At 41.8% G+C, this 23434-nt stretch overlaps 9 protein-coding genes across 10 annotated transcripts; 4 read left to right on the top strand and 5 right to left on the bottom strand.

Moving 5' to 3' along the window:
• Positions 1 to 80: 80 nt before the first annotated feature.
• LOC132787425 (uncharacterized) lies at positions 81 to 1686 on the bottom strand. The gene is made up of 3 exons (XM_060794461.1): positions 1480 to 1686; positions 678 to 1413; positions 81 to 614 (listed from the first exon to the last, which is right to left on the bottom strand). Exons 1-3 carry the CDS (start codon positions 1623 to 1625, stop codon positions 372 to 374), a joined length of 1125 nt encoding a protein of 374 aa, XP_060650444.1. The 5' UTR covers positions 1626 to 1686; the 3' UTR covers positions 81 to 371.
• A 1308-nt stretch (positions 1687 to 2994) lies between these two features.
• Positions 2995 to 3845, top strand: LOC132787428 (sodium/potassium-transporting ATPase subunit beta-like). Its single transcript, XM_060794465.1, has 2 exons — positions 2995 to 3084; positions 3179 to 3845. Exons 1-2 carry the CDS (start codon positions 3057 to 3059, stop codon positions 3751 to 3753), a joined length of 603 nt encoding a protein of 200 aa, XP_060650448.1. The 5' UTR covers positions 2995 to 3056; the 3' UTR covers positions 3754 to 3845.
• A 268-nt stretch (positions 3846 to 4113) lies between these two features.
• On the top strand, positions 4114 to 6594 carry LOC132787421 (probable glutamine--tRNA ligase). The gene has a single exon (XM_060794457.1). The coding sequence runs from the start codon at positions 4192 to 4194 to the stop codon at positions 6514 to 6516; it is 2325 nt and encodes a 774-aa protein (XP_060650440.1). The 5' UTR covers positions 4114 to 4191; the 3' UTR covers positions 6517 to 6594.
• LOC132787431 (peptidyl-prolyl cis-trans isomerase NIMA-interacting 4) lies at positions 6543 to 7112 on the bottom strand. Its single transcript, XM_060794468.1, has 2 exons — positions 6973 to 7112; positions 6543 to 6918 (listed from the first exon to the last, which is right to left on the bottom strand). Exons 1-2 carry the CDS (start codon positions 7046 to 7048, stop codon positions 6602 to 6604), a joined length of 393 nt encoding a protein of 130 aa, XP_060650451.1. The 5' UTR covers positions 7049 to 7112; the 3' UTR covers positions 6543 to 6601.
• Positions 7113 to 7354: 242 nt separating this feature from the next.
• On the top strand, positions 7355 to 16569 carry LOC132787430 (eukaryotic translation initiation factor 1A, X-chromosomal). Its single transcript, XM_060794467.1, has 3 exons — positions 7355 to 7458; positions 7524 to 7821; positions 15963 to 16569. The coding sequence occupies exons 2-3, from the start codon at positions 7618 to 7620 to the stop codon at positions 16203 to 16205; spliced, it is 447 nt and encodes a 148-aa protein (XP_060650450.1). The 5' UTR covers positions 7355 to 7458; positions 7524 to 7617; the 3' UTR covers positions 16206 to 16569.
• Positions 11298 to 12825, bottom strand: LOC132786496 (venom peptide isomerase heavy chain). The gene has a single exon (XM_060793035.1). The coding sequence runs from the start codon at positions 12471 to 12473 to the stop codon at positions 11475 to 11477; it is 999 nt and encodes a 332-aa protein (XP_060649018.1). The 5' UTR covers positions 12474 to 12825; the 3' UTR covers positions 11298 to 11474.
• A 251-nt stretch (positions 16570 to 16820) lies between the features above and the next one.
• Positions 16821 to 17825, bottom strand: LOC132787432 (uncharacterized). Its single transcript, XM_060794469.1, has 2 exons — positions 17654 to 17825; positions 16821 to 17595 (listed from the first exon to the last, which is right to left on the bottom strand). Exons 1-2 carry the CDS (start codon positions 17670 to 17672, stop codon positions 17309 to 17311), a joined length of 306 nt encoding a protein of 101 aa, XP_060650452.1. The 5' UTR covers positions 17673 to 17825; the 3' UTR covers positions 16821 to 17308.
• Positions 17826 to 17888: 63 nt separating this feature from the next.
• On the top strand, positions 17889 to 20883 carry LOC132787419 (WD repeat-containing protein 3). Its single transcript, XM_060794454.1, has 2 exons — positions 17889 to 18135; positions 18192 to 20883. Exons 1-2 carry the CDS (start codon positions 17978 to 17980, stop codon positions 20809 to 20811), a joined length of 2778 nt encoding a protein of 925 aa, XP_060650437.1. The 5' UTR covers positions 17889 to 17977; the 3' UTR covers positions 20812 to 20883.
• On the bottom strand, positions 20814 to 23334 carry LOC132787424 (stabilizer of axonemal microtubules 1). Of its 2 annotated transcripts, none has more exons than XM_060794460.1 (4): positions 23128 to 23334; positions 22059 to 23069; positions 21546 to 22008; positions 20814 to 21167 (listed from the first exon to the last, which is right to left on the bottom strand). In XM_060794460.1, exons 2-4 carry the CDS (start codon positions 23019 to 23021, stop codon positions 21109 to 21111), a joined length of 1485 nt encoding a protein of 494 aa, XP_060650443.1. In that variant the 5' UTR covers positions 23022 to 23069; positions 23128 to 23334; the 3' UTR covers positions 20814 to 21108. The 2 variants fall into 2 exon arrangements, with proteins under 2 accessions (XP_060650443.1, XP_060650442.1); XM_060794459.1 differs by having other exon boundaries at positions 22059 to 23057.
• Between the last annotated feature and the right edge of the window lie 100 nt (positions 23335 to 23434).

The raw sequence follows: 23434 nt of genomic DNA, 5'->3' as shown, positions 1-23434 counted from the left end.
GTTTGACACTTGAATTAATGATTTAAGAAATTCCTTTGCATTTGGTTGGACAGTGATTCAATTAACTAACAAATTACAAATCAGGGATTATAAATAATTATTTTGGCAGATCGATTGACAAATTTTTTAGATAAACTACTTAACAGCAGTATTGGTTAGTAAAATAGATTGGATTTAATAACTTACAATTCAAGGATTGCTTACAATTTGATATATCAAGAACTTCTGGCCAATCGACTGACAACAATAGATTAGATTCCACAAGTCTTTCACAAAATATATTATGTTTAATTAATTATAATGTCGCAAAACTTCTAGTTCAACTAGTGTAACCTATACTTCTAAGCCTCCTTAACAATCCTTTAAAATCATCATTCGTAGACTGTGTAATGAATACCAGCGCTTGCAGTCTCGGTTATTGTTGGATCATGCACTTCATTCTCCTCGCTCGAGCGCTGCCTGCCCTCGATCAGATAATCCACCTGAGGATTGCGATACTGTTGAAAGGAGGGTTTAGTTTTGAGTATGGAGTCCTCAGGCAGACGCATGCTTGTCACTTTAGCGGTGAGTTGTCGGTTGGCCAGACGTTGCTCCGCCTGCTTAATACGCAATTCCTACCAAGAAATGAGACAAGATTAAGATTATAGCTGACCACAGTTTATATCTGACCTCCATACCTTAACTTTCTGCATGAAGTCAACTTGCAGATTAGCTGATTCTGTGAGTGGCACTAGCTGAATCTCTTTGTGTTGGATGAGCGGTGGCGTTGCTGCCGTCACCTCCCAATATTTACCCTTTTTGCGTATGCGTTCCTTGGCGGGATCATGCACATTGGAAACTGTGGTTCGAAAAGGTCTAAACTTCTCGCGTTCGGCTGTCGTTGCCTGCACCTCAGTCTTTTCAATGAGATACAGAGCATGTTGCTCCAGTGTTGTGTCAGGGGAACGTTTCGCAGCCAACTTGGACACATCGATTTCAATTATTTGAGCTGGGACAGTTTCACTGGCACTGCTAGACACGCTCTGATCTGCTAAAGCCGAATCCGGTGATGCAGGCGCTGGTCCAAATGATGCAATGTCGGCCAAATCATCGGCAGTAATCAAAGTGGCGGGCGGTGGCAGAATTTTCACTTGTCGCTCGTGCATTGTGCCTTGGGCAATGACACGCAACGGATCCATTTCCTGCTCGTCGTCACTGTCTAGCACATCGTCCACATGCGAGCTGTCGTCCGCTTGACTACGACCTTGCCACTCGAGATTATTAAGAGTCGTCTTGCCCTTGGACGCAATGTTCAGTTCGCCAAGGAGCTCGGCAGCGGCGTCTACATCGTCCCGACGTTTAATCTCGGCCAGCAACTTATCGTAGGCCTCCTGTATACGCTTCCCCTTGTCCGGCAACAGTTGTAAACGTTTTCTATGGAACAGTCAAACAACATTCAATAAGCGTTTCTCTTTCAAAACAATTCCCATACAAACGTACTTGGATGCTAACAATTTGGCTTGCCTATCTTTGATTTCGAGCAGTTCCGGATAGCGCAGCGTCTTGAGATCTTTGGCATGATGTTCCTTCACTTGTGCAGTGCCAGGAATTCTGTTTAAGGGTGGATGAGCAGTTGGTGCACTCATCTTGTTTCACATTTAGTTGTAATCTCACTGTTTATTTGCCGCGACATGCGTTAGGGTTACCATTCTTGGTAGTTTACAGTTATCGATGTCGATAGAAAAATACCAACCGCAAGTTGTCATCGCATCGATAAATTTTCAAATATTTAAATCACAGTTGACTGTCAACTTGAGTCCAAACAAACAAATATTACAGCATGAACTAATAAATAAGTCATTAATTGTAACCATGCCGAACGTATTAGTTAAGCCTAAAGGCCCATATGAGCTTAATAAGCGATTTCGGCATATGGAAGAACGTCAAATGGAATGGAATCGTCACCAGTTCAGGAATCAAAAGAAAAAACATAAATGGCGTTTACTTAAATTACTTTCTTATTATTTTGCATTTTACATATTCTTAGCTGCTTTTTCAATTGGTTATTTTATATTTCTTGTAAGGCTTCTCATACCTGCTAACCATCCACGTCTGCCAAAGGGAACAGGACTATCCTCCGTACCAGGACACTTTGTGGGAAATGTGAAACTAATACGTTACAAGGAGAATCAAATAAAGGAATTAAGTCCATATGTTGAGCAACTCGACAAATTTGTTGCAAAATATGGCACAGAAGGAATGCGTCATTTGAGAGTGTGCAATTTGGATAATTATTGGGGATACGATTCTGGACTTCCATGCATTTTACTAAAACTCAATTTTGCTCTTAATTTCATAGCTGTTACCTATGACGATTCAATAACACTTCCCAAACAGGTGCCCAACGATCTATATGATTACATTCTGGAATTGTCAGAGGAACATCGCACAAATCGCATTTGGGTAGCCTGTAATTTCATGGATAACCAAACTATAGCGGGTATCGAATATGTTCCCCATCGCTATTACGATTCGGATGGATTATTTTTAAAGAGCAATTCGTTTATACGCTCAATCTCTGAGAATTTAACCGATGAAGTTACGAAAGAGGATCCAGCATACCGTCGAGTTATTGGCGTTCAATTTCATAATCTTCCAGTTAATCAGGATGTTTATGTAAAGTGCCAAGTGTGGGCGAAAAATATTCCTCTAAGATTCGCAACGACTGTATTTGTACTACATGTGGAAGCACTGAAAATTGAAGAGAAAGTGGAGGACGATTATTCATTATAAATCAAAGTAAACATAGCACATACATATGTATATAGAAATTGACTGAAACTAAACGCAAAAAGTATCAAAAATACATTTCAGTCATACTTGTGCATATCTACATGTTTTATATTTTCCTGAATCAAGTAAAATATGCCAGAAGACCATATAATACCCGCTGGAGACTACAGAATCCGCAAGAGATTTCGGAACGAGGAGGTCTTACGTCGCAAGAGAGACTTGCCCTGGAGTAAAAAAGTCTTGGACCTAGACCACAATAAACTTTTTGGACGTACAGCTTGGGGATGGTGCAGAATTATTGGATTTTACCTTGTATTATATTTGCTTCTAGCTCTGATCGTTGTATTCTGGATTCTAATATTCGTTCATTTTATGTACAAACCTGATCGTCCCTTGTGGCTCAAAGGTGCGCCTGGTGTTTCAATAGTGCCCACAGGAATGAGTACAATAGATTTTCACCCACATGACGAAACGGAAATCGATCCCATAGCCGAGAATATAGATCGATTTTTTAATAAAGTCGAAGCAAGTGGTCGGAGTAAAAATGTTTTCGATGCGTGCAACAGGGACAAAACATGGGGTTATTATGAGAAAGAACCTTGTGTGTTCGTTAAATTGAACAAAGTGTATGGATTCGAGCCAGAAACTTATGAATCAGAATCGGAGCTACCCAATGATAGTCCCAGTGAAATAGCAGATTTAATGGCCCAATATGGTGGTTTTGCAAAAATTTGGTTAACATGCGATGCGACTGATGAGGAAAACTCGCCATCAATCAACTATATACCCTATCCATATTTTGATACAAGCACCGATATGAAAGGTTTAAATCGTGTGGTCGCCTTACAATTATCCGAAATACCTACAAACGAAGATATAACCATCATCTGCAAAGTATGGGCTAAAAATATTCGCATTGATATGGAATATCGGGGTACTGGTCATACAAGATTCACGATTAAGATGCGTGGAAAGGCGTAGCTCCATTACAAAGTTTGAGTTTAGATTATTTACAAAATTATATTCAGCATAAGGAAAAATAAAATTATTCTCCCTTCATAGGATTAATTACATATGAACTTCATATTATGAAGTTTACAATTTTAGATCTTCACATAAATGGGTTTTCTATGTAGATATGATTTTTTGAAAAGATCGAAGTAGAATCAATTTATTACTAAAAAAACAGAAAAGTTGTTCAGCTTGATAAGAATTCACTTGCAAATTAATTAATATCTTAATGAAAAAAGTGTATTAATATAATTTTCAACACATTTTTATATGCAGATTTAGTACATTTTGCAGATAGATAAATTTAAAAAAATTGTGCTTCGGTCACACTGCATGGGTGAGTGAGTGAGAGGTAGGGATTTGCCCTAAGAGCAGAATTTCGTCAGCAGACAACGCGTCAACGAGAAAATGGCAGGCGAGGATTTGATTGTCCAGTTCCAGCAGCTCGGCATGAGCGAGCAGAAGGCCAAGGAGACGCTCAAGAATGCAAATGTGACCAAGAATCTGCAACTGGCGCTTGCCGAAACCAAGTTGCCGCTACCCGATAGCGCTGGCATGTTGCTCTACCACATGGCCAGCAAACTTAAGCCACAAATTGCCGGACAACTGCCGCTACTGGTGAAATATATAGTGGAACGCAAGCTGGACAATACTCAACGTGTGGATGCGGCTTTGGAATACTTACTCAAGTTGGGACAGAAGAAGAACGCCACTGTTGATGTGGCTGAATTGGAACGCGAATGCGGCGTTGGAGTCGTCGTCACGCCAGAAGAGATTGAGCGCATTGTGCAGCAAAAGATCAAGGGCAGCTATAAAGAGATACTGCTGGAGCAGCGCTATCACTTTAATTCATTTAAGATAATGCAGGAAGTGCGCAACGAATTGAAATGGGCGGATGCCAAGTCCTTGAAGTCGGCCATTGATGTGGAAATCTTTGATCTACTCGGTCCCAAGACCGAGGCAGATTTGAAGCCACTGCCCAAGCAGACAGACAAGCAGCCAAAGGCTAATACAAAGACCGAAGTCAAGGCAGCCGCAGCTACTGAAACAGACGGCGCCAATACGATTGCCGAGCTGATGAAGACCAAGGTGCATTTCCATGCGCCGGGCGAAAACTACAAGACCGATGGTTATGTGGTTACCGAGCACACGGAGCAACTTTTGCGCGATCATCTGAAAGCCACAGGTGGCCGCGTGCAGACACGTTTCCCACCCGAACCCAATGGCATTCTTCACATTGGTCATGCGAAAGCGATCAACATTAACTTTGGTTATGCGGCGGCTCATGATGGTGCTTGCTATCTGCGCTATGACGACACGAATCCCGAGAAGGAGGAGGAGAAGTTCTTCATTGCTATACGCGAAATGGTCGAATGGTTGGGCTACAAGCCCTGCAAGATCACCTACTCCTCGGATAACTTTCAGCAACTCTATGATTGGGCTGTTGACCTAATTAAGAAGAACCTGGCCTATGTGTGCCACCAGAAGGCAGACGAGCTCAAGGGCTTCAATCCGCCACCAAGTCCTTGGCGGGAACGTCCTATTGAGGAGTCGCTTATTTTGTTTGAGGATATGCGACGCGGTAAGATCGATGAGGGCGCGGCAACGCTACGTCTAAAGCTGACGCTGGAGGAGGGCAAAGTGGATCCGGTGGCGTATCGCATTAAGTTCATAGCGCATCATCGCACTGGTGCCGCGTGGTGCATTTATCCCACTTACGATTACACGCATTGCCTCTGCGACTCCATCGAACAGATCACGCATTCGTTGTGCACAAAGGAGTTCCAGTCGCGTCGCTCCTCCTACTACTGGCTCTGCAATGCTCTTAACATTTACTGCCCCGTGCAGTGGGAATACGGACGCCTCAATATGAACTATGCGCTGGTGTCCAAACGCAAGATCGCGAAGCTCATTACTGAGCACATTGTCCATGACTGGGATGATCCACGTCTGTTTACGCTAACGGCGTTGCGTCGTCGTGGTTTCCCTGCCGAGGCCATCAACAATTTCTGCGCTCAGATGGGCGTCACAGGCGCCCAGATCTCTGTTGATCCCGCGATGTTGGAGGCCGCTGTTCGGGATGTTTTGAATGTCAGTGCACCACGTCGTCTGATTGTGCTGGAACCGCTGAAGGTGACCATCAGCAACTATCCGCATAAGGCAGCCGTTGAGCTTGAAGTACCCAACTTCCCTCAGAATCCAGAGCTGGGTACGCACAAGATTACGCTAGATCGTGTGCTCTACATTGAACGTAGCGATTTCAAAGAAGAGCCGGAGAAGGGCTATCGTCGTCTCTCCCCGCAGCAATCTGTTGGCCTGCGTCACGCTGGTCTGGTCATTAGCGTTGAGCAAGTGGTCCGTGATCCAGTCACTGGAGACATCGTAGAACTCATTTGCAGCAGCAAATCGGCGGAGGAGGCTGAGAAGCCCAAGGCGTTTGTGCAGTGGGTGTCGCAGCCCATTCAGCTAGAAGTGCGTCTCTATGAGCAGCTATTCAAGCACAAGAATCCCGAGGATCCCAACGAGGTGCCCGGCGGTTTCCTCAGCGACATCAGCGCCGACTCAATGTCCGTCCTTTGTGCCTATGCAGATCGCTCCTTGAAGGGCGTTAAAGTGTACGATAAGTTCCAGTTTGAACGCATTGGCTTCTTTTCGGTGGATCCAGATACAAATGGAAGCCACATTGTGTTCAATCGCACTGTTGGACTTAAGGAAGATGCAGGCAAGAAGTGAAAAATGATAAAATCAAACTCACATGATATTTTTATAACATATATTGAGAGACCACAATAAATACGATTTGTAAAATCACTTTTGCTCATTTCTTTCCCTCAACCATAATAATGTGGTAACCAAATTTCGTCTTAATCGGTGGATCGGTGTAAACGGGATTGTTGACGGTCGAAATGGGCAAAGCGAAGGCTGCATCCTGGAAGGGTCCGACCATGGCGCCGCGTATCTGCCAGCCCAAGTCGCCGCCTTGGCGTGCCTTATCCTCGCTGTACGCGGTCGCCACTTCGGGAAACTTTTGACCTGCCTTAAGTTTCTCCATGGCTTCCATAATCTTGCCTTGCTTCTCGCAGAGAATGTGCCGCACTTTCACTGAGTTGCCGCCCTTCTTCTCCTTGCCAGCACCTGTGAATTACTCAGCGTTAGTTAGCCTTAAGCTAATGTGCATGCATATTATACTTTTATCCTCCGCTGCTGGCTTTTTTCCACCTTTTGCGGCATCCTTTCCGCCTTTTGCATCCTTTTTGGGTGGCATGCTCTATTTGTAAACAACAACTACAATTACCAAGGTTGCCACTGCGATGCTCAGCACATGTGTGCTGCCACTTGACAGTATTGTAAAATAACAAAAAATATCGATAAAACATAAGCAACTCTAAATGAGTGATTAAATTATATTATAATTTATTATAAATAATAAAAAAAATAATGCAATTAATATTACATTTATTTTTTTATACCGTTTTAGTGTAATTTGGTTAATTTTGTCATGTGTAATAGATCCAAATCCATCAATTATCAATCGAAAATTGTATTTTTGGTATATTTGTCTGTAGAAAATGACATATTTTGGTATTCAGTTTGTGGTAACGCTGCCAACAACTCGCCTCCCCGCTCCTTTTCACTTTAGCGAGGCAAAATTTGTCACATTTCCTTGGCAAAATTGTAAGTTTTGTCATTGTAAATCAAGTGTAAATAAAGTAAAAACGTACCAACCTCTTTCCATACAGTGCAGTTAGTGATTGATCATTAAATCATCTTGGGTAACGTCAAGACTAACGCGTAACACAGCAGACAAAGTAACACTAGCAACAACGAAGCAAAATGCCTAAGAATAAGGGAAAAGGTGGCAAAAATCGTCGTCGTGGAAAGAACGAAAATGAATTCGAAAAGCGTGAACTGATCTTCAAAGAGGATCAACAGGAGTACGCACAGGTGACCAAAATGCTGGGCAATGGTCGCTTGGAGGCAATGTGCTTTGATGGCGTCAAACGTCTGTGTCATATTCGGGGGAAACTTCGTAAGAAGGTAAGTGCGTGTGGGTGTGGGTGTATGTGTTAGCCTTTCTATGTGTGTGTCTGTGTGTGCGTGAGTATCAGTGACACGGTGCGCTCTTATTTGTGCGGTAGTGTGTGTGTGTGTGTATTTGTTTGTGTGCGAATACGCGTGCATATCGAATCGTAAATTGCAATGCGCTTTGCTTTGTTTGCCGCCCTTGGGAAAACAAATTATCAACATATTCGCAATAAACAATGTACAATGTACAATATTATTAATATTTTAGTATTGACAATTTAACAGCTGCATACTGCTGGCTTGCATTTGTAAATTCGGAGAGAGCATTTCTCTTTTGCATTTTACACTGTCTCTGGGCCAATGGCCTTCAAAAATTGCAAACAATGGCGAATCATTTCTCGGAACTCTTATGTACATCCATTTCTATGTACGCGTCTGTACCTAACTTTGTACATACTTTCGCTGTCGTATACTAAGATTTACGAAGCGCTACCTGCTCTTTTCTCTTTGGGTTTACACGTCGAGTCTCTTTAAATGTCACGTCCAATGTTTTTTCAGTCTTCTTTCTTTGTCCATTTCATTTTACTGCATAATAAATTCAAATGCCAGACCTCTAATATTAAATATAATAGATATTTTACTTGAACAGCAAGGCATGACAATCATTACTTTGCCTAAAGAGACAATTCCTGTCTCTCTTGAATGGAAGTAAACCCCAGTCTCCTTAATAAATATGTGTAGATATATACCTAGTCACTCTTGAATTTCATTAATTCGTCTGCAATAATTATCGAAATAAACTTAGTAGAGAAAGTGTTGATAAAAATACAAATTGACAAGCGAGTAATCTATTTAGGAAAATGTCCCAGTCACTAAGCGTTCATAAATACATGTGTGACCCATTTTTGCATTTGATAAATTTCGAGGTATTTACCTTTAGAGAAGACATCTTCACTATTTGTCTAATCATCATGTTAAACTATGGATAATTTTAATATTTATACTTTAAATATTTCATACTAAATTACTCATTCGAAAAATCTCTCTAAATAGACTACATTTCATAATTATTTTCCTTAGAACTCATATTTTGTATACCTTATTTTTATTTGTTGGTCGAATTTTAAAATTAACATTAATTGGCAGTTCTCTTGTTATGTGATTGCACGCCCCGCCTATTGAAAAAACATTTTAAAATACAAATTACTATGGATAATTTTAATATTTATGCTACATATATATCCTATTATTTACATATATAGAAAACCATATTAGTTATCTATTTTATTGGCTATCAAATCTACGTTTATACTTTATAGTAAACTATAGAATATCTTAATATTTATACGCCATGTCCTAATAAATTACGCATTTTAAACTGTCTATAAACTAGACTCGATTTCATGGTACTTTCCCTTAAGAAAGACATTTTTAATGTATATCAAATCTACGACGTCAATACTAAATGGTAAACTTAAGAATATCCTAATATTTATACCCCCACGTATTTTTTAATAAATTACCCATTTTTGTCTCTAGATAGACCAAACTTTGTGGTACATACCCTTAAGGAAGTATCTTAGATGTCTGTCACAACAACGACGTCACAAATTGAACTACGTAGAGCTGTAAACTGCGTCATTGATAGCAAAGAAGAGAACTAGACGTTTGATTAATTTACAATATTTGACTACGTAACCAAATAATGTGCAATTTCATATCGGAATTCGCATAACACAAAAGAAACAAGAAATCTAATTACCAGATAGCAACGACAGATGTAAACTTAAATAAGCCTTGTGAAAATCAATTTAAAACGCATTTGCAATAGCACACACAGCTTGTCATAAATTGGCACACTTCTATATACATTTATGTATGTATGTCCATAAGTATATTACCAAATGTGGACATATCGCTGACAAATTAGCACGTGTTGATTGGTCAAAGTAAATTGGGCATCATGATTATAATCACAATCGCTGCAGCGCAATGGAATCCATTGATTAGATATGAGGAAACCAAATGGCAAAGACATTTAATAAATGTACATAAAGTACGTCGCAATAGGGTTATAAAACAACATCGCTGTTAGCCAGGCTTATGTAAATGGACTTTAAATTAGGTTTTGTCGCCTTATCAGTAAGGTCATTTTTGTTGCCTCACAATGACTTAAGGTTTTAATTGTTATGGCAAGGCGCCATTTCCACAGACTATTGCCAAAATTTCACCATATATTTTAACCGTAATGTAATGTGCATACCTTAGATTAAACTTGCAGACTGCTGCTGCTACTAAGCAGTTGATATTTAATCTTTCGAGTGGTTTGCTGGGGATCTGTAACGTCTCAATTGCTTTATTCCCTATTATAATGATAGTACGCTACTATCAAACCTGTTGAAATTCTCTTAAAACAGTAGGGGTAAAGTTGAGTCAATATTTTGATAGCTACTAAAGTTGGAGGCGTGTGCTAAACTTAGAATTGCATATACTAAACCCGTACTAAGTGTCTATTGGTTTATAGTCTAATTGTATTTTTTTTTTACTATATTTTGATACAAGATCAGTATTTTGTGTAGTTAATTCTGTTTTCTAATCAACATGATCTGCATGCATCCATAAAATGATACTCCTTATGTTTACACTTTAAGTAAAATGGGTAATAGATGCATATTTCAAATAATTCAACTCCCACGGACTATAAAGATTTTTTCCAATATTTCGTTTGTATCCAAGATCCGATGTTTTATATAGATCTTTTCTTGCTTACCCTATTTCGTTTGTTGTCATTTATATTACCATGCTCTCTATAAATCCTGCTAATCGGTTAAAAAGCAAAGATAATTGCTAGTCTATTATGCATTGTTAGGAGAATAGCTATAAATTTTGTATAATCAATTATTGCCTTAAAGTTAGACAACAGTTGTAATTCATAGGGGGGGTAAATACCCGCTGGTGGTTGACTCAAGTCCCAAAACCTTATGATCGATTTGAAAATTTAATTTCCTGGAAGCGATTAACTGTGTCAGCTGTTATGCTGATGATTCCAAAGTCCACCAAGATCTGGGAAAACATACTTTGAGCCATTCGCAAACATGCTGTCAATCATTAGGCAGGCGGCATGGATACGACGAGTGCAGTTGTAATCTCCAGACTTAATCTCTGGTAGATTTCCCTTGGAACACGCTTGCGTGTCAGAGTCTAGGCGAATGTTGAGTCAAGGCCCATGCTCATTTTGCTAATCTGCCGACATCTGCGTGACTAATGCACGACTCAAAAAAAAGAAAACGACGAGTGCCGAGCCCCGTTAACTTATCTATGAACGCCACCCTGGAAACGTAAAGTCAATTTCACAATAACCACAGTTTTTTGGACTGTCAGAAATGATACTCGGGAAGTGTAAAAATATATATCTTTTTTTTTTTATTAGGAACACATTTTTTTTGCGTCTTGAAACTTATATGACTAGGATTATTAAGGCAGTAACATTTGCTTTATATAAGTTTATTACTTAATTCTACTGAGATTAGCATTAGCTTTAATAAGTTATTTTTGGTTTTGTTTTTCTTTGAGGTTTTCTTTTAATTTTGTTGTTTTTTTTTTCGATTTTTGCTTAATTCGAGCTGCGATCAGGAACTGTATCCGTCCTAGAGTTGTTTTCTTCTTTACATGAATTGAGTGGCAGTGGTGATGATCTGATTGATCCAATCGGTGAACGCCGAAACGCGCACAAACACTGAGGGCGCATTCTTCTGGCCACATGGCATGCGTCCCCAGGACACGATGCCGATGACAATGTTGCTTTGATCCAGATGCGGTTCACAGCACTCCTGCATCAGGGGTCCTCCCGAGTCAGCGGTGCAGATGCTGACTCCTCCAGTGAGTGGCCCAGTGCAGAGATTCGTCTCGTGCAACTGGAGGCCGGAACGTGCGAGAATCTGCTCACAGAGCGTCATATCCAAAATGGGCATATTCGCCTCCTGCAGCTTGTGCGGATAGTCGGGCACAGCTGTCATCGAGACATTGCCCCAGCCGTAGAGCGTGCCATAGCCCTCGGGTTGGGCATCCTGTTCGGGCAACGCTGCCGCCTGCACATACTCATTGAACTCGAGCGGCTTCTTGGTGTAGATGAGCGCAATGTCGTAGGGATTCACTCCGCCCAAGTACAATTCGTGGCGCACATAGTAATCGATGTTGCGCATCTGAACGCTGGCCGCCTCGCCACGACGATTGTGGATGTCATGGCTGCCGGCAACGATTACCGAATTGGCCACCGCCTGTGGTGAGCTGAGGCAGTGAGCGGCTGTGAGTATCCAGTGCTCGTTGATCACAGTGCCGGCGCAATAGTGCACCAGACCTTGATCCGGTGTCCTCATCTGAATGCTGACCACGTATGGAGCCGAATGTGCTTGCGCCTCACGCTTGGCCAGAAACTTTTTGCTCCAGTGCGTCTGTTGTGGTGACTCGAGTGTGCTAATGCGGTTCTCCAACAGTCCATAGCTGGACAAATCCATGGCCATGGTGCGAGCAGCCAAGCTGTTGCCTCCGCTGCATTTGCGGATGGGCAGCTGGCCGCTGTTGTGGGCAGCTGAGCTGAGCACAACCATTATGCTGGCTATTGTTGTGAGTAGCACTGAGTAGATACATCTGTAGGATATGAGCATGATTATGTCCTCGCTCTGATTGCACGCCCCGCACGTTATAAGATTGCTGCTGAGCGTAATTTTGACGGTTTTCACGTCGCGAACTAACGAAAATTGCTTTTTAGTTTTTGTTTTTTTGTTTTGTATTTGCGTTGAGGTTGTTGTTTTGTGTTGCTTGGTTGTGGATCGTGTGTGGTTGGCAATTTCAAGCACACACACTCTTTTTAACTTTTTGCTTTGGTGTGTCGATAACACTTCACTTGTATTCCCTTTAGCTTTAGCATGGAATTCACTTTCAGCCGAGCTGATTTGCCGTAATTGTTGCTTCTCTGTTTGGAGGTACTTTAAAATTTGCAGTTGCCTCTCGACTCCGAGCCGTATTTATAGCAAAGAGTGTGCGAAAATGCCAAAAGAGAGCGAGAGAAATTCAAACTGACTTCAAGCGCTGTCATTAGCTGATTACGCTTTTATCTAACAGCGAACTTGAGAGAGAGAAATTGAGAATGCGAGAGACTTGCTCTTATCAATTTGATAAGAAAATTTGCGTCTACTTTTATTAAACACTTTTTTGTTGCCTTGTGAAATGCCCTACAGATGTTTGAAAGCTCTGTTGTTATGCAAAGAATATTTGCAATGTAATACAGATTCAAATAAGCCAAATCATAATGTGTAAATTATAATTTCTATATGTTCACAATGAATCATTCGAATCAGTGCAGTATTCGCATGTCTTCAATCTATAACAAATTGGTGGAAATTATTTTGTTGCACTTTTATATTAATACCTCAAGACAAATAGTCAATGACTTTAAGAAAGTGTATTTAAAAGTTACCAACTAGCCATTACAATCTTGGGTTTTTTTATCCATTGATGACTATATAGGCTCGCTATTTCAATCAGATGAAGCGATATTAGGTTGCCCCTGGCTATATATAGTATTGCTTTCATATTGGCGCAGTGACACCTGCTGTTTGAAATACCAGAATGATGACGAAGTGAGCCCCACTCGAGGTAATCAATGCAGCGTCCCTCACCTGCCCCGGCCTTTGGTGCGGAGGGGGCAATAACACAATCAGCAATTAGTTAACAAACCGTTCCATATTATTGGCGCTCATCGGGTGCTTCCCAGACCCGTGCCATGCCCGGCTCTGGTCTCGTTATCTATCTGTAGCGCTCTCCCGCCCTTGGGTAATATGTCAAATTTGCAGCGCTTTAGTCACGAATCGTGTATCTATATTACCTGCCACCCCGATCGTAGCGCTGCGCTCTGTGATACACAATGATACTCATGCCCAAACATGTCCATTTCCTAATTATTTGATAGGGCTAAGCCAGTGCCGCACGCCATCACTCACACGCTTCGTCTTATAGCTGGCTGTTTTCCGTTGTCTGTTGCTCCTTTTGCCTTTTATGATTAATACTCCAAAGTTCAATCACAGCCCTATGTGTGTGGTTATTTTGATAGTATAACGTAATTCTTGAATTATTCGCTCGCTTAATGATACTTTTCAGGCGAATTCATTATCAGTTTTTCTTGTTATCACTCGTATTTGGGATCACTTGGCTATATGAATATGTATGTGTCATATTTAATGCACTTACTATGCTACCAGGTATTTATTGCACTCACTGGTCTAATAAAAAATACTACGACCAGGCCAGGAAGTTCAAACTGAGGAAATGAATTTTATCAATGGGAATTCACTCCCCAAGTCCAAAATGCTGTAGGTCAGTTACCTCAAACGTTGAGTAATTGTCCGAGTTGAATTCGTGAATAATTGTGTATTAAGACTAAGCCCAAATATTTGCACGTATTTAACTCTTCCGTTGACGTCAATGGATTGCTAAAAACCCAGCAAACTAAAATGCTATGCTAACCGTATCTTTAACGTTTGATCGTTTTTAAAGTACTTTTAAATGCAGTAGTAAATAATTAGTAGATGCAGATAAGCTTCTCAAAAAATAAAAGGAATTTGATAACTTCAAGTGGCTTAATGCGGAGTTAACGACCACCAGCATTCCTTTTTAACTGAAATGCATATTTATTAACCAAAGGCTGTAGATAATGATTATCTCGTAAGTTCGTAAAGAATACCATAAATCAATTACTTAGAAATAAGCTACAAAAAATGAATATGCCAAAACTCCACATATAAAAATCAATGTCAAAATTTCGAATTTGATATAAAAAGTTCATGTTCATTATTACCCTACTATATAAAAATAACTCATTTTTATAATACATTGTGCTCAAATCGGTTAATTGTACTCAATTCTGCTAGTATTTTCTTAGCTAGTTGTATTTTAAATTCATAATAAAAAATTATTTTTACTATAAAATTTTTACTATTAAAATTACTTCCTCTCGATATTGATTTTCATAAATAATAAGCGTGCCACCTGTTAATAATGTACGAAAATAGAACGCATTATAAACGTGTTGGTATTTATTGGAAGTGAGTAAACGTATTTAACGGAAGTCCGATAAATATGAATTTATTAGGTGCAATATTATTGGAGTACAAATTAATATAAAAAAAAGTATACCATGTAAAGACTTATCAGAAAATAAGTGTGAATATGGGCGAAAAAGTAAAAAACACGTATCAAAACATTCGTTTAATTTTAATAAAGATTGATCTTGATTAGCATTAGAGCTATCAATGATTTCGGATATATTTTTCTGTTTTAAGATAATTGCAAAAATAAACGAATTCGTACGCGAAACAAAAAATTTACGAATTTATATATTTTATCGTAAAACAGAAAAAAAATCCTAAAATCAATCTTAGCTCTAAATAAAGTGCCAATCAAGAGCTAACCTTTACTTAGTTGTAAAATAGTTTAAGTTTATGTTTTTCGTTGTAAATAATTTCGCACGCGACATTTTTCGCCAGAATATTGCCAAACACTCTTTTTGTTTAACTAACTTTAATATTTATAATTTTATCTCTTAATCAACTTAAGTGCAACTTCCTTACTAATCTTGACGTCATGCTCATTCATAAGATTATTAGAAAAGATTGTTCCGTATTGTCAGCCAAATTAGTTCGCAGTCAGTCTTGACAAGCCTTTCAGAGCACAACAAATCTACGCACTTGTTATAAATGTGTTTTCAATTGATAATTTGCTGATAATGATGCGAGTATCTGCAACATGAAAAAAGACACTCACGTGATTAGCAGATTATGAATTTTGTGCTAGAAACATGCAGGTTATTTACTTTTATTATATTACCACGAATTTGGAAATATTTTTATTTAGCAAACACATGAAAAAGAAGCAAATGGTTGCGCTTCATTGTGAAATACCCAGAACTCTCTGGCGCCCATTTATTTTAAGATCTGCTATCTAAATATTACAAGTTGTTGAGTCACGCGAGTTTCCCAATGAGATACGTGTTCAACAGTTGTATGTTTGCTAATGAAATTGGAACATGTTTTGTGAAGTGTCTGATAAAATGCTAAACAACTTGTTAAATGATTTTTTCCCTCTACTCTTCATTGCAGGTGTGGATCAATCAGGGCGACATCATATTGGTGGGTTTGCGTGACTATCAGGACTCGAAGGCTGATGTTATATTGAAGTACACACCCGATGAGGCCAGAAATCTGAAGACGTACGGTGAATTCCCTGAATCGGTGCGCATCAATGAGACAGTCACATTCGTCGAGGATGGCTTCGATGAAGATATTGAGTTCGGCGATGAGATTAGTTCAGAGGATGATGCTGATTCCGTTGACAATATCTGATTAACAAAAAATAGAGAAGCAACATCGGGGGCGATAACAGCAACAACAACAACAATAACAGCAACAACAGAAGCATCAGCTGAAGAAGTAGGGAATTAAACAAATTTGTAAAAAGCCGACAACAAAACAAAAATCAATCTCCCTTCCCCACAAAAAAAAATAAACAAACAAATAAACAACATCAACACTCACACCTTCCTTAAACACTCACAAATTCACACGGACAAGCTTCGAGGAAAGAGACTAGAGAGCAATACATCCTGTGCGGCATTAGTAACAACTGCAAGCGAGAAAAGGAAGTGACAAATCCATTATTGAATTCAGCAATAAATCTTTAACAAATTTAGCGTTATTCTTCGACAAATTTCAAAACTTTCTTTTATTATTCGGATGCCAAATTTCAATAGTTCGCTTTTCATCCATCAATGTTCAATTATGAAATGAAGTCAACAACACCAAGTAGATCTTGTTATAAAACGAAAATGAAAAAGCAAAAACAAAATATTGAAAATTTAAAACAAAGCATCATTACGAGACACAAACAATATATTATTTGAATTAAAAACACAAAAAAAAAGCGAAACGATATTATGTAGTTACTTTTTTAAACAAACCAAAACGGATCAACTAAAGGATAATGAATTAAATACAAATGGTTCTACATACATATAGGGTAACATTTTGAATTGTAGCTAGCGAGTAAGCAAAATCAAAAGTAATCATCTCGACAACAAAATATGATATATCGATGTGTTATTCGTAAATGTTCTCAATTTGATTTCCTCCATCAATTTTTGTGTTCTCCCTGCCAGATCAGCAGAGTCTTTCAGTGTTCCTTTTTAATTTTTTATTATTGATTTTTGTTTGGTTCTTTTTACCTAAAGTCATAATATTCCACTTTGCTGTCCCTTTGCATTCAGTTTTTATACGAAGATAAATAAATGCATATGAAAAAGTAATGATTATTGTAATTAAGAAAGGACAACAAATTTCAATAAATAGTTAATTTAACCGAATGCAAAACAGCAAATAAAAACGAACGAGTTTCATTTTCTTTGGCAGACACACAAACATGTATTTATTAAATGCACAGAAATAGCAAATTACAACTCTTCGTGACGGGAGGGAAACTTCTTTAGGATGGCATGATATAGATTGTAGAATGCATAAACTGAAACCGTTACAATAACAAGCAATGCTCCTCCAAATGCGATGCTCAGAAAATTGCCATCAATAATGCCAGCAGAGCGATGGCGTTTTGTGGAAAAGATTTCCTCGGTTGAGGCTGGATTATTCTGTTGCTGTGCCGTGCGCTCTGCCATCAAACGCTTCATGGTACTCAAGCGCTCCCGCAAAACCTCTACGGATTCCGTGTCCAAGTCCGAAGCACCTAAAAATATAACCCATTTGGATACCTTCGAATGCAACAAATAAATAATAAAGCTTACCGCCTGTTTGTGTGGTCATTGTTTTAGGCAATAATTCCTAGCTGATTATGCTTCTAATATGTTATTATTTAGGTATGCTAACGGGTTTGGCAGGAGCAGCAGGGTGTGAAACAGGCGCATGTGCATAACGGCCAAAATATCGATTTCACTGTTGAGTATTGCTAAACACTACCGCGCAAGTGTTGCACAGCGAGTGAGCTCATCTTATCGATAAGTGGTATTTTTTGTCCAATTTTAGTCACTTTTTCAATAACATTGGCAACACGTGCAACGCGCGCACATTGAGTGTTTGTTTTTAGTTGATGTACATTTAAATGGTTTAAAATGGGTTTAACTAAACAATATTTAGCGTATCGTGTCATAGACAGTTTTAATATCATCGCATCTGGTCGTAGCAATGTGAATTTCGCCGTTGTCGATAAAAGCGAGGGACGTTACGTTGCGGCTCCGGCAGCTGAGAATGTGATTATCTGGGACTTGCGGTGAGCACCGATTTTAACTTAATAGTGTTTGAATTATAAATGATATTTTTTTATAGAATGGGCGATCGTAAGCTGACGCTGCGTCGCGAAAAACATGAAGTTACTGCCTTGCGTGTCTCACCCGATCATCTGCACATTGCCGTTGGCTATGCGGACGGCGTGGTTCAGATCTTCGATCTCAGCTCGCGCACGTATTACGATGCTATCTGCTCGTTGGCGCTGCACAAGAATGCTGTCAGCATACTGCGGTATGATGCACATGGTATGCGCTTGGTTAGCGGGGGTCTGGACACTGAACTGGTCGTTGTGGATGTGGTGGAGCAGGCTGGACGACAGCGCCTCAGTGGTCATAATGCTGCCGTTACAGATGCACACTTTCTGCAGCGATTGGTGGATCAGGATGTGGTGGTCAGCTGCTCAAAGGATACACAAATCAAGTTTTGGAATCTGGAAACACAGTTCTGCTTCAAAACCATTGTTGACAATCGTACGGAGATCTGGGCTTTGGCTTTTATAAATGATCTGATGGTTGCTGGAGCTGGAGAGAGCGGCATGAATGTTTATCGACTGCGCAAACGGGACACTAACGATGGTCAGACATTGGAGTCCGCTGTAGAAGGTTTGGCTATCGATGATGAGGATACAATTAGTCCGTTGAATGTCAGCAACTGTGGCACCATTCAACGAGCGGGCAAGGGACGCACTGTCAATCTGGTTGCCGATCCCAATGAGCGTGTGATTAGCTGTCATGGTACCAATGATCTCATCGAGAGCTTTTACATTTGCACACCCGAAGAGGCCAAAAGTCGTCTAGCCAAGCGGCTGAAAAAGGCTCGCAAGAAGGCAGAGTCTGCTGAAGCCAACGAACAAGACGATGAGCAGCTGTCCAAAGAGCTGTCGCTGAGCGACGAAATCAAACGCCTCGAAAGCATCAAGACAAAGCAAAAGATCAAATCCATTGATGTGCTGCTGGGCGAAAACAAAGAATTGCGAGTTTTGGTCAGTTTGTCCAACAACAGTCTCTGCCTCTACTCGCTAGAAGCATCCTTGAAGTCCCGCAAGGCAGCAGACACCAGTGTCAAAGTGTTGCGCTCCCTCACACGACTTGGACATCAATCGGAGGTGCGTTCCGTGTGCTTCAGTAACGATTCGCTGGCCATTGGCTCAGGTGCTGGCGATTCCTTTAAGCTCTGGGATCGCGATGCTATGCAATGTATGCGCACAGTGTCCACGGATTACATTCTATGCTCACGCTTTGTGCCTGGCGATCGATATGTGCTGCTGGGCATGAAGAGTGGCGCACTGCTCATTGTGGATGTCGGCGCTGCGGATATTGTTGAGAGCATCCCCGCTCATGAGAGCGAACTGTGGAGCATTGCACTGCTGCCGGATCAGAAAGGCTGTGTGACGGGTAGTGGAGATACTACACTGAAGATCTGGAGCTTCGAACTCATTGATGCAGGCGAAGGAGCTGCCCAGACCAAAGTGCTTTCGTTGCTGCACAAGAATACACTGAAGCTGGAGGAGACGGTGCTCTGTGTGTCCGTCAGTCCGGACATGAAATATCTGGCCGTGGGTCTGTTGGATTCCACTGTTAAGGTCTTCTTCCTGGACACCTTCAAGTTCTATCTATCCCTTTACGGCCACAAGTTGCCAGTGCTCTGCATGGATATCTCCTATGACTCGCAATTGATTGCTACCGGTTCCGCGGATCGTAATATTAAGATTTGGGGCCTCAACTTTGGTGATTGTCATCGTTCGATCTTTGCGCATGATGACTCGGTAATGTCGCTACAATTTATACCCAAGACACACATGTTCTTCAGCTGCGGCAAGGATGGCAAAGTGAAGCAATGGGATGGCGACTCCTTTGAGAAAATTCTCACTCTTCCCGGTCACATTGGTGAGGCACACAGTCTGGCTGTCTCCCCCAATGGTCGCTATTTGGTGAGCTGTGGCTCTGATCGCACGCTGCGCATGTATGAGCGCACCGACGAGACCATTGTGCTCAAGGATGTGCAAGAAGAGGAACGCGAGCAGCAGGAGAACGAGCAACTTGCCACCGGCGAAGACAACACTGTGGCGCTGCTGCCTGACCTGAAATTGCCCTCTCGAAAAACTGTTGGCTCTGAGCAGGCAGCCGAGTCGATCATGGAATGCCTGGAGATCTCGAAACAATTCGAGCTGGAAGCCGAAGAGAAGGCCGAGCCGCATCCTTTGATGTTGGCGCTGCAAGTGAAGAATCCCAATGATTTCCTGGTCGCTACACTTGTGCGCATACGCACCTCTGACATGGAGGAAGCGCTGCTGTTACTTCCTTTCTCCATTGTCTGTGAACTGCTCGAACGTCTGCCCGCTTTGATCAATCAACGACCCGACGAACTGGAACTGCTATGTCGCGTTACCGTGTTCCTCTTCAAGGTGCACATGAAACCCATCGCAGCGAGCAAAGCGATGAAGCCTCTGTTGATCAAGCTGCTCGATCTGCTCAAGCGTGATGTGCAGCAACTACGCGATGTCATGGGCTACAATCTGCATGCGCTGTCGCTGTTGCAGTCAGAGGTGGAGCAACGAGAAGGCGTCCAACTGTTCCGGGAGGCCACACAGATCAGGCGAAAGAACGAAAAGAAGCGACGCCAAGCGGTTAAGCGGCGCATCCAGATACAAATGGTTTAAGATGTGTTTAATGTAGGACTTTAATTTTATCAAGATAATCTACAATAATAAGATGCATTATTGTAACACAAACGAGCATCACTTGCAATTTTAGCCAGGAAGCGGGTGTAATCAACAGAGTTAAAATAATTGAGTGAAATGTGTATCTGATTGGCGAGGAGCGGGGTGTGTGAAGAGTAGCGTGTTGTCCGTGGTCGATAATTTGGAAAACATAAAACACACAACAAAAACTGGACAAAGTGGACGACAGTGACGTCTGACGTGTGGCATAGGGAGCAATGAAAAAGTATTTCCGATTCAACAAATGCCAGCCTTTGGATAGCTGCCAGCATCGGCGGGTGCATTGCCACAAGGACCTGTGAGAGATGCAACGATGGTTAGCATTAGTAGTCGTGATTTGGGCTAGAGGGAAAAGATTGGCAAGATTTAACTCCAAACTTAAGTAAGCTCTATGATTACCTCAAGAAAGCTACTCTATGAAAATGTCAAGCAATAAGTCTAAATTTGAAAATACTTAATGGAAAATGTCTAAGATGGTTTGTATATCTAGCTCTAATTGTAAGAACGTTCATATAAGCGGGCAGACAGTCAGGTATATCGCCTTATTTCTTGGCATATCCAAAATTATTTAAAGATGCCCAAGTCCGTATGTAATATAATAGTTTAGGTTTTTCTATTGTCGTCCAGGCTACCTAATAAGAGGTTTAAAAATAACCCTGCCTCACTATACTCACCACCGCAACGCTGAAAGGCACCAGGTGGCCCGTAGCTGAGCTTCTGTATAGAGCACTTCTCCATAGCGCCGCTGGGTCGGCAGTAGGTGGTAGCACGGGCCCAGGGTAGCGGCTCCTTCGGCTGCACACAGTTGGGCAGATAGCTCAGCTTGTAGGTGGTGCAGTTCTCCATGGGCCCGCTGTTGCGACAGAATCCCTGGCGCGGCTTGACCGGATCGGGTCGTGGGAAGCACGTTACATCCACTGGCATATAGCTCAGCTTGTTGACGGTACAACGCTCCATGGCGGTGCTGGGACGACAGAAAGCCGTGAGCGGCATAATGGGAGCACGACGCACATGTGGTTTGGGTACAAAATCGTGCTTCTGTGTGGTCATGGCATACATGGGTCCATCGAAGCGCAGTCCATTCTCCATGGGCCGTATGGGCGGTGTGCGTTCCGTGCAACTGGGTTGATACGACAGCTGCGGGACTAGTAAATTAGCGAGAGTTTGAAGAGGAGTATAGTCATCACCTTCTGCACGGTGCAACGCTCGAGAGGCTCCGTGGCACGACGGAATGTGTCGCGTGGCATGATGGGCATCGGTTTGGTGCGCGACGCATCCACGGGCATGTAGCTGAGCTTATAAATGGTGCTGGAGGCGCCAGCATCGTTGCCCAGAAACTTCAGACTGTTCATGGGCAGCATGGGTGCAGTGCGTCCGGCATTGCAATTGGGCATATAGCTCAAGTTGTACGTGGTGCAAATGTTCTGATAGTTGGGCGGCACACAGCGTATCTTGTCAGCCCAGGGTGTTGGCTCCTTGGGTGGTATGCAGACCGGCATATACGACAGCTTCTGGACCGAGCAACGTTCCATGGGTCCGACGGGTTTGCAATAGTGCGAATTCTGTGGCATTAGCTTGGGCGGCGGATTTGCGCAAACATCCACCGGCATGTAGCTCAACTTCTGTATGGTGCATCGTTCCATGGGCGCTGTCGAGGTGCAAATAGCCACATGTGGCAGGCAAGGAGCACGCTTCACATTCCCCTTGGGCACATAATCGTGCTTCTGGGAAGTCATCGCATAAATGGGACCCTCAAAACGCAGCCCACTCTCCGCCGGCAAAATGGGCATCGTGCGTTGCGAGGGACACGGCGGCATGTAGCTTAACTTCTGAACAGTGCACTTCTCCATGGGAGCAGTATTGGCGCTAATATGATTACAGGGGCGCACCGAGACGGCGGCCAGACCGGGGCCACTGTTGCCGTAATAGGAACGTCTGTAGATGGTATTTGTATCCATGGGTGCATTAGAGCGCATTAGATGCGACTGTGGGATGATGGGCAGCGTGCGTGCTGGCTGCTGATAGCAACAGCCGGAGTAGTCGCCACAATCGCAGGGCGGACACGAGGCGCCGGGTGGACAGGGTGGATAGTCCACGGGCGCCTGGCAAGGATCACAGGATGTGGGGCATGCATTGCAGTCGCCAGACATTGCTCGCAGGCCGAACCGAAAATCAAACAATTAAATCTGCAGACGATCCTTTTATAGTATGTATAAGCGCCTTAAAAAACAGGTCTCTTAGATCTTGTCCACCCACCTGGTTTAAGAAAGCGTGCTTTGTGGCACGCTTCTTTTGACGAGCGTGTAATACCAAGATCCTTAAGGAATTGCCACTTGTTAAAGGAAATAATTTTGTTTGCCCCGAGTACAGAATAATTGCTGTATCGTTAACACATCCGAAAAAGGAAAAAAATATAAAATTTTGCTTTGACATACAACGATGAAGTATTTACAGATTATACTGAGGCTCCCGGTTACGGAAGACATAAAAAATGTCGAGTCTCGTTTGAACTTTGCTCCACAGGCAACTGTGTTCAATGTTTAACATTAACAGATCTGATCAC

Source organism: Drosophila nasuta, chromosome 2R, assembly GCF_023558535.2.
Source record: "Drosophila nasuta strain 15112-1781.00 chromosome 2R, ASM2355853v1, whole genome shotgun sequence".
Lineage (NCBI taxonomy): Eukaryota > Metazoa > Arthropoda > Insecta > Diptera > Drosophilidae > Drosophila > Drosophila nasuta.
This window is presented reverse-complemented; position numbering and strand designations above follow the sequence as displayed.

Bases quoted from the DNA above. Each gene is read 5' to 3' on its own strand.
- LOC132787425 (XM_060794461.1), bottom strand. From the start codon at position 1,625: ATGAGTGCACCAACTGCTCATCCACCCTTAAACAGAATTCCTGGCACT. The intron at 1,414-1,479 runs GTACGTTTGTAT...ACTGTTCCATAG, and splicing joins GCCAAATTGTTAGCATCCAA to AAAACGTTTACAACTGTTGC. The intron at 615-677 runs GTATGGAGGTCA...ATTTCTTGGTAG, and splicing joins ACTTCATGCAGAAAGTTAAG to GAATTGCGTATTAAGCAGGC.
- LOC132787428 (XM_060794465.1), top strand. From the start codon at position 3,057: ATGGTGCAGAATTATTGGATTTTACCTT. The intron at 3,085-3,178 runs GTATTATATTTG...TGTGGCTCAAAG, and splicing joins GAATTATTGGATTTTACCTT to GTGCGCCTGGTGTTTCAATA.
- LOC132787421 (XM_060794457.1), top strand. From the start codon at position 4,192: ATGGCAGGCGAGGATTTGATTGTCCAGTTCCAGCAGCTCGGCATGAGC.
- LOC132787431 (XM_060794468.1), bottom strand. From the start codon at position 7,048: ATGCCACCCAAAAAGGATGCAAAAGGCGGAAAGGATGCCGCAAAAGGT. The intron at 6,919-6,972 runs GTATAATATGCA...AGTAATTCACAG, and splicing joins GCCAGCAGCGGAGGATAAAA to GTGCTGGCAAGGAGAAGAAG.
- LOC132787430 (XM_060794467.1), top strand. From the start codon at position 7,618: ATGCCTAAGAATAAGGGAAAAGGTGGCAAAAATCGTCGTCGTGGAAAG. The intron at 7,822-15,962 runs GTAAGTGCGTGT...TCTTCATTGCAG, and splicing joins GGGGGAAACTTCGTAAGAAG to GTGTGGATCAATCAGGGCGA.
- LOC132786496 (XM_060793035.1), bottom strand. From the start codon at position 12,473: ATGCTCATATCCTACAGATGTATCTACTCAGTGCTACTCACAACAATA.
- LOC132787419 (XM_060794454.1), top strand. From the start codon at position 17,978: ATGGGTTTAACTAAACAATATTTAGCGTATCGTGTCATAGACAGTTTT. The intron at 18,136-18,191 runs GTGAGCACCGAT...ATTTTTTTATAG, and splicing joins GTGATTATCTGGGACTTGCG to AATGGGCGATCGTAAGCTGA.
- LOC132787424 (XM_060794460.1), bottom strand. From the start codon at position 23,021: ATGTCTGGCGACTGCAATGCATGCCCCACATCCTGTGATCCTTGCCAG. The intron at 22,009-22,058 runs GTGATGACTATA...CTAGTCCCGCAG, and splicing joins AGCGTTGCACCGTGCAGAAG to CTGTCGTATCAACCCAGTTG. The intron at 21,168-21,545 runs GTGAGTATAGTG...CATCTCTCACAG, and splicing joins TGCCTTTCAGCGTTGCGGTG to GTCCTTGTGGCAATGCACCC.